The sequence below is a fragment of the Pongo pygmaeus genome, chromosome 19 (genome assembly GCF_028885625.2).
Source record: "Pongo pygmaeus isolate AG05252 chromosome 19, NHGRI_mPonPyg2-v2.0_pri, whole genome shotgun sequence".
Taxonomy (NCBI): Eukaryota; Metazoa; Chordata; class Mammalia; order Primates; family Hominidae; genus Pongo; species Pongo pygmaeus.
Window position 1 is genome coordinate 7,566,323 of NC_072392.2, and position 7,668 is coordinate 7,573,990.

The 7,668-nt window shown below is 58.1% G+C and overlaps 1 protein-coding gene across 2 annotated transcripts; it reads left to right on the plus strand.

The window, feature by feature from the left end:
- The first annotated feature begins 1,117 nt into the window (after nt 1-1,117).
- Nucleotides 1,118-7,457, plus strand: EFNB3 (ephrin B3). 2 transcript variants are annotated; one of them, XM_054457337.2, is made up of 5 exons: nt 1,118-1,804; nt 4,050-4,342; nt 4,530-4,622; nt 4,731-4,835; nt 5,262-7,457. In XM_054457337.2, the coding sequence occupies exons 1-5, from the start codon at nt 1,683-1,685 to the stop codon at nt 5,669-5,671; spliced, it is 1,023 nt and encodes a 340-aa protein (XP_054313312.2). In that variant the 5' UTR covers nt 1,118-1,682; the 3' UTR covers nt 5,672-7,457. The 2 variants fall into 2 exon arrangements, with proteins under 2 accessions (XP_054313312.2, XP_054313313.2); XM_054457338.2 differs by having other exon boundaries at nt 1,167-1,804; nt 4,530-4,600.
- The last annotated feature ends 211 nt before the right edge of the window (nt 7,458-7,668 follow it).

Genomic DNA, 7,668 nt, shown 5'->3' on the forward strand with positions numbered 1-7,668 from the left:
GGTACCATTACTCAGCTCTGAGGGGAGCAGGAGTACTCTCCTCCCCTCCCCGGGGCTCCCCAGCAGGCAGACAACCCAGTTGCCAGAGTCAAGGACACACATAAAAGAGTAAAGGTGTTGAAAAATACAGTCATCACCTTTGGTATTGCTGTTCCATGCGGGGTGCGGCGAGGGTCTTATTCATTCAGCGGCCGTCGCTGGGTTTGTTTCTCCATTTGTCTGCTCTGTCTTTGGGGGTGGGGGGACGAGTGTGTCATTTGAAGCAGTGACTCCTCCCTCCTCCCCCCAACATCTTCCCAAACACTGAGAATGGGGGGACTTTGAAGAAATACTGCCAGCAGGGGATGTGATTTTGGACCTCACAATCAAAGGGAAGGGACGAAAGGCCTGTGGAGGCTTGAGAGGGAGAGGAATGTCACCCCTGCCCAGAGGTGCTGAAAGCCAGGGCTGTTACACCCGAAAAGGCAGCTCCTCCCTTCCCCCAGGATAATTGGAAACAGCCCTTCCTGCGCAGCGCCGGTTTGGGGTTGTAGGTACGCCCCTTCTTCTCCCAGCCCCGCTTCTCCCCCGAGCCATCTAGGAAAGACCCAAGTGTATCCCCTAAACTCTTGTTTTTCACTAACCCCCAGGTAACAACAGCGCATGGTCCATGGAGCAATGACAAAAGAGACCCCAAGAGTGGGAGTTGCGCAGCCTGGGTTTGGTTTCTAGCTTTATCCCAGACTTCCTGTGTGACCTTGGGCAAGTCACGGAGCCTCCCTGAGCCTCAGTTTCCTCATCTCTGCAATGGAATCGTTAGCTCTGCCCCTCCCACTTCACACAGGTAGTCGTGACGATCAGCTCCGCCGCACTTCGTAAAGTGCCAAGCCTTCAAGGTTATTATTATTCTCTCCAAACCTGCCGAGAGCAGCGGTGTTGTTTTGGGATGGAGGAGGAGGCTGCGGGAGCGAAAGGGGTGGGTTCCTCGGGGTGGAGAGGGCGAGAGCCTTTCTGGATTCGAAAGAGGAAGATTCCAGCAGCTTGGGCGATCGGAGGGCAGGAGGGGAGCCGGGCAGAACTCAGCCGGAGCCAGAGGCTCGGAGAGACAAAGGGGGCGTGACTGCCCGCGCCGGGGGCTGAGGCGGGGCGGCGGGCGGGAGGTGCGCGAGGTGAGGGAGGTGTGGGGGGCGTGGGCCGCGGGATGCTGCCGCCCGCTCCGCCTCGAGCTCCAGCTCCGGTTTTTCCCTCCACCATCCTCTGCCCCTCCCCGCCTCTCCTTTAACTCCCCCCTCCTGGGCTCGGGACTGGTTTCCTCCCTTAGCCCGCTGCCCTCAATCCCGGCGAGGCTGGTGCTCCGGCTTGGCGTCCCCTTCCTCGCTCCCCGGTCCGGCGCCTCATGCCGCCCCCGCCCGGCCCCCGACGCCCCCAGTCCCCCACTTAGGCGGGCTCACAGATCCCGGGGTGCTGGCGCGTGGGCCGGGGGCGCGTAGGGCGCCTGCAGACGGCCCCTGGAAGGGCTCTGGTGGGGCTGAGCGCTCTGCCGCGGGGGCGCGGACACAGCAGGAAGCAGGTCCGCGTGGGCGCTGGGGGCATCAGCTACCGGGGTGCTCCGGGCTGAAGAGCCAGGCAGCCAAGGCAGCCACCCCGGGGGGTGAGCGACTTTGGGGGAGTTGGTGCCCCGCCCCCCAGGCCTTGGCGGGGTCATGGGGCCCCCCCATTCTGGGCCGGGGGGCGTGCGAGTCGGGGCCCTGCTGCTGCTGGGGGTTTTGGGGCTGGTGTCTGGGCTCAGCCTGGAGCCTGTCTACTGGAACTCGGCGAATAAGAGGTGAGCGGCCTGCGGCTGGGGAGATCCCAGACCCTAGGGCAGTGGGTAGGGAAGCTTTGGGGGCTTGGAGGCGGGCTTCTGTGGGCAGGGAGGAGGCGGGAGGGAAGGTGCTGGTGCTCTGATGTGTGATGGGTTACTAGACAGGTGATCTTGGGAGCCAGACTCCGGGTCCCACGCAGAGCTGGATGCGGGTGGTGCTATGGATGTCAGGAGTTTGGAGACCCCAAAGGGGCAAGGAGAAGAAAGTTCATGGGTAGCCGGGAGGGCAGTGAGGTGGGTATTTGGATCTGTGGGAGGCCTGCGTCGGGGGCTGGGCTTAGAGGGAGCCTGGTTACTGTCAGCTCTCAGGAGAGAGCTGCAGATTAGGTGCTGCGAGTCGCTGAAGGGAAGGCAGGGCAGGGTGCCTCCCTCCCCAAGAGGGACTGGGCAGCCGAGATGGGAGGCAAGGGGGTTCCGTTTGGGGGCTCTGGGGACAACTTCCCCAAGGCTCCTTGGCTCTCTTCACAGTCTATCTCCCAACTCTTCCCCACAGCCAGAGGGTCAGTGAACTGTTGGCTGAACGATTTCCCAGCCAGAACATATTCCCGCCTTCCTGGCTTGCGGGCATCTTGCTGGAAGAAGCCTGGAGCCCCCTGAACCCTCCTTCCTTCCCTTTTGCATCTGGAGTCCTGAGGACTCCATTGCCCCCTCCCCCAATCTTTGCTGCAAACTCTTCCATCAGACCCTCTGTTCCATGGCATGCCTGCTTTTGCTCCGAAAAGAGGCCAGGGGTCAGATGAAACTTCAAGCCACGCGGGGTAGGACAGAACCTTCGGGAGGTCATCTGGGTCCCTTGCCTGCATGTGGATCCCACTTCCCGCTCCTAAAAGAGTTCTGTGTTTTGAAAAATTCCTACTTCCCTGGGGAGACTGTGTGAGGCCATGGGAAGCGGGTGGACTTTGGAGCTCATCAAATCCTTGGTCTTAATCTTAGCTCTGCCGCTTTCAGCTGTGTGGCCTTGGGCATGTCACTTAACCTTTCTGAGTTTGTATTCTCAATCCTTACAGCTATTATGAGGATTAGTGGTAAGGTGTGTGAATGTATTATGTGCTCATTAAAGGAGAGCTAGGATTATTTTTCCTCTCTTTACTTCCCAGCCTCCCTCATACTTCTCTGCCCTGCCATCCCTCCCTCTCTTTTCCCTGGATCTCTTTGGGTATAATCTCAGTGTCTTTTCTGTACTCAGTCACCCACCTGCCAACTCCCAGCTGCAATTTGAGTATCAGGTGTGTAGCTTGAGAACATAAGCTTGTTTTCACGGGGTAGAGAAAAGGAAATTAGGGTGTCCTGGGGGCTCTTTTGGATGTGGGGTGGGAGTGGGACACTTGGGAGTCTGGGAAGATATCAAGTAGCAGTCCCCTGGGACCCACTCCTGAGTCCTGAGACCCTGTCTCAGCAGCTATTGATGTCCAGGAAGGGGCTGCAGGGGTTGGCAAGTTGTGGCTGTGCTGGGACAGTGGATGCCTGGGTGCACTGGCCAAGGAGACGGTGAAGTGTGTTGGTTGTGGTTAGAAAAGTCAACTCCTTTCCTTTCCAAAGCAATAGAGCACTTGCCCCAGAAGTCTAAGACCCAGTGTGGGATTCTGAGTGGGAGAATGACTCAGGCAGCAGGTCCCTAGACCCTGGTTCCCATCAGCCCCATTGATGGTCATGGCCAAACCAGGCATTTGCCTTCTGTCCTATTAGCTGGCTAACTTAGGACACTGGTCTAGACCACCCTCCACACAGCCCCTCCCTGAACCTCCCCCTTTGCCTGGAAATCCCTGAAATTCAGTGGTGGCCTGAAGGAGGGGAGGCTCTGCCCCCATGGTTGGCTGCCATGGAATAGTGAAATCACCTGGGAGGGGTGGGCTGTGTGGTTCCAGAGAGGCCAGCTCCTTGGTAACTGGCATCCTGTTGCCATGGCAACGGGGCTGGTGATGGAGCGGGAGATGGCAGTGTGCATGTGGTGAGGGCGGGCTGAAGAGTGCATTTGGGCACACCAAGGGGCAGGAGACCTCTGAGCCTGGCTTCCTGCTGCTTCCAATGTGAACGCACAGAGTCCTTGGTGCCTGCCCTGTAAGAACAGACTTTCCACTCAGACAAAGGCGGGCAAGCGTCAGCTGACAATTGCTGTCCTGGAAGGTTGTGGGGTGAGGGAAGGAAAAGCTCTGGGGGCCAGGCTTCTGACATCTCTTCCTTGTCCACCTTACCCTCCTCCCCATAGGTTCCAGGCAGAGGGTGGTTATGTGCTGTACCCTCAGATCGGGGACCGGCTAGACCTGCTCTGCCCCCGGGCCCGGCCTCCTGGCCCTCACTCCTCTCCTAATTATGAGTTCTACAAGCTGTACCTGGTAGGGGGTGCCCAGGGCCGGCGCTGTGAGGCACCCCCTGCCCCAAACCTCCTTCTTACTTGTGATCGCCCAGACCTGGATCTCCGCTTCACCATCAAGTTCCAGGAGTATAGCCCTAATCTCTGGGGCCACGAGTTCCGCTCCCACCACGATTACTACATCATTGGTACTGCTGGGCAGAGGGCACCATTGAGTGGGGGGCTGCTCCTGATACTGAGCAGAGAGGGAGGGGGACCCCTGCAGCCAAGAGGGAGATCCCGGTGCCCTCAGGCAGTGTTCACACCAGGGCGTGGGGCCAGAATCGGGGCTAGATTCTGGAGTGCCAACCTCTTCCTCTGGCTTTTCTCTCCCAGCCACATCGGATGGGACCCGGGAGGGCCTGGAGAGCCTGCAGGGAGGTGTGTGCCTAACCAGAGGCATGAAGGTGCTTCTCCGAGTGGGACAAAGTGAGTGGGGCTAGGGGACACCTCCTGGGCGCGAAGGGATGTTGGGGCAGTACGATCATGGTCAGGGGCAGTTGTCTCAGCCCCTCTCTCGGTCTTCCTCATCTCCAGGTCCCCGAGGAGGGGCTGCCCCCCGAAAACCTGTGTCTGAAATGCCCATGGAAAGAGACCGAGGGGCAGCCCACAGCCTGGAGCCTGGGAAGGAGAACCTGCCAGGTAGGAACCAGGGGCTAGGCCCCTGCCTTCCCCAGCTTCCTCTGCTCTCAGACCCCAGCTGCCCTGCCGTCACCCTCCCTCCCTCTTCAGTTTTGGGGGCGGTGATACAGGAAAGAGGAGAAGAGAGATGGGAGGGTGGGAGGGGAATGGAAACCAAATGAGGAAAAGACTCAATTAGAACTAATTAGCCAAGTCAGTGCTTCAATCAGTGCTGTCAGAGAAGTGGGGAGGACTCCGTGGCAGGAAGCTGAAGGGCTGGACACCTGGATTCTGAGCAGAGTTCGGCGGGGGAGGGGAGGTGGGGTCCCCAAGGGGCCTGGGCCCTACAAGGGAAGCCCATGGGGACCCCCAGGGTTGGGTGTCCAGATGCCCACGTGGCTCCCTCAGTCCCTCCCCCTCTTTCCTCCTTCACCCCTTCCCTGCCAGGTGACCCCACCAGCAATGCAACCTCCCAGGGTGCTGAAGGCCCCCTGCCCCCTCCCAGCATGCCTGCAGTGGCTGGGGCAGCAGGGGGGCTGGCGCTGCTCTTGCTGGGCGTGGCAGGGGCTGGGGGTGCCATGTGTTGGCGGAGACGGCGGGCCAAGCCTTCGGAGAGTCGCCACCCTGGTCCTGGCTCCTTCGGGAGGGGAGGGTCTCTGGGCCTGGGGGGTGGAGGTGGGATGGGACCTCGGGAGGCTGAGCCTGGGGAGCTAGGGATAGCTCTGCGGGGCGGTGGGGCTGCAGATCCCCCCTTCTGCCCCCACTATGAGAAGGTGAGTGGTGACTATGGGCATCCTGTGTATATCGTGCAGGATGGGCCCCCCCAGAGCCCTCCAAACATCTACTACAAGGTATGAGGGCTCCTCTCACGTGGCTATCCTGAATCCGGCCCTTCTTGGGGTGCTCCTCCAGTTTAATTCCTGGTTTGAGGGACACCTCTAACATCTCCTCGGCCCCCTGTGCCCCCCCCAGCCCCTTCACTCCTCCTGGCTGCTGTCCTCATCTCCACTTTTAGGATTCCTTAGGATTCCCACTGCCCCACTTCCTGCACTCCCATTTGGCCATGGGTGCCCCCCTCTGTCTCAGTGTCCCTGGATCCTATTTCCTTGGGGAGGGGCACAGGCTCAGCCTCCTCTCTGACGATGACCCAGGCATCCTTGTCCCCCTCACCCACCCAGAGCTAGGGGCGGGAACAGCCCACCTTTTGGTTGGCACCGCCTTCCTTCTGCCTCTTCTCTTCTCTCTATCTCTTATTCTTTCCCTCTCTTCCATCTCTAGGTCTGTTCTTCTTCCCTAGCATCCTCCTCCCCACATCTCCTTTCACCCTCTTGGCTTCTTATCCTGTGCCTCTCCCATCTCCTGGGTGGGGGCATCCAAGCATTTCTCCCCTTAGCTTTCAGCCCCCCTTCTGACCTCTCATACCAACCACCCCCCTCAGTCTGCCAAAAATGGGGGCCTTATGGGGAAGGCTCTGACACTCCACCCCAGCTCAGGCCATGGGCAGCAGGGCTGCCTTCCCTGCCCTGGCCCAGGCCTCTACATACTTACTCCAGCCATTTGGGGTGGTTGGGTCATGACAGCTACCATGAGAAGAAGTGTCCCGTTTTGTCCAGTGGCCAATAGCAAGATATGAACCGGTCGGGACATGTATGGACTTGGTCTGATGCTGAATGGGCCACTTGGGACCGGAAGTGACTTGCTCCAGACAAGAGGTGACCAGGCCCGGACAGAAATGGCCTGGGAAGTAGCTGAAGCAGTGCAGCAGGAACTGGAAGTGCCTTCATCCAGGACAGGAAGTAGCACTTCTGAAACAGGAAGTGGTCTGGCTGGAACTCCAAGTGGCTTAGTCTGGGGGATCAGGGGGTGGGAGATGGATGGTTCTTACTCTGTGGAGAAGAAGGGCAGGAAGAACTTCCTTTCAGGAGGAAGCTGGAACTCACTGACTGTAAGAGGATAGAGGTAGACCGAGAAGGACTTTTCCCAGTCTCCAGTGGCTCTTCCCAAGATCTCCCTTCCCTTGTGCTCTGTGCTGATTTTAGGACAGCTAAGATGACTGCCATGTGCTGTGGCAGGCCCAATTTGTCTTGTTCTTTCCTCTCCATATCCCAGTATAATCTCTGTTAATCAACAGGACTACCCCAAGAACCCATGTGTTCTCCCGAGTAACCCAGATGGCTGTCTTGTTCATTCCATCCTCCATTTCCAACTCCTTTCAGACTCAACACAGTTCCCTTCTTAGTGACCAAAATGGTGGCCTACTGGCTGGTCTAGCTGACAGTGGTACTTAGCAAAGGCCACTGTTTCCACAGTGACCAGCTGATACCTCTTCCTGCCCTCTAGTGTGCAATTGGGTGTTGCCTCAGTTTCCTCCCAGCTCAGTTTTATTAGATCAAAGCTGCTGTTGGGCACCAGGTTGGCCACCTCAATCACCAGCCAAGATGGTTGCTTTGTCCACCAGAGGTCAAATCACCTCTCTGGTGCTGTAGTTCCCAGCTCCTTCCTGATTTTTCTAATTGCTCCTTCTGGGGAACAGGAAGTTGATATTGACATGGTGGCGGGGTATGCCGTCACCTCAATAGTTTTACTGTAAAAGGGAAATTTGAACAACAAAAACCAAAAAAAATAAAAAACTTCAAAAGTTGACAAGAAGGCTGGAGAATGACTGGACTTGAATTGGGACAAAGGCTTGGTTAGAATGGCTTTCAGCTAAGGGTTGGATTGCATGAAACCAACCAAGGAGGGTGAGTAGGGATAGGGCTAGTTTGGAGTGGTGAGGTTGGCAGTGCTTGGGGAGGCGAAAATGGGCTGGGTGAGAAGGTGGAGGAAGGTGTCACCTCTAGGGGAGGGAGAGAGT

Excerpts from the sequence above, each read along its gene's own strand:
- EFNB3 (XM_054457337.2), top strand. The coding sequence starts at position 1,683 with ATGGGGCCCCCCCATTCTGGGCCGGGGGGCGTGCGAGTCGGGGCCCTG. Across the intron at positions 1,805-4,049 it reads TGGAACTCGGCGAATAAGAG|GTTCCAGGCAGAGGGTGGTT; the intron begins GTGAGCGGCCTG and ends TCCTCCCCATAG. Across the intron at positions 4,343-4,529 it reads CCACGATTACTACATCATTG|CCACATCGGATGGGACCCGG; the intron begins GTACTGCTGGGC and ends TTTCTCTCCCAG.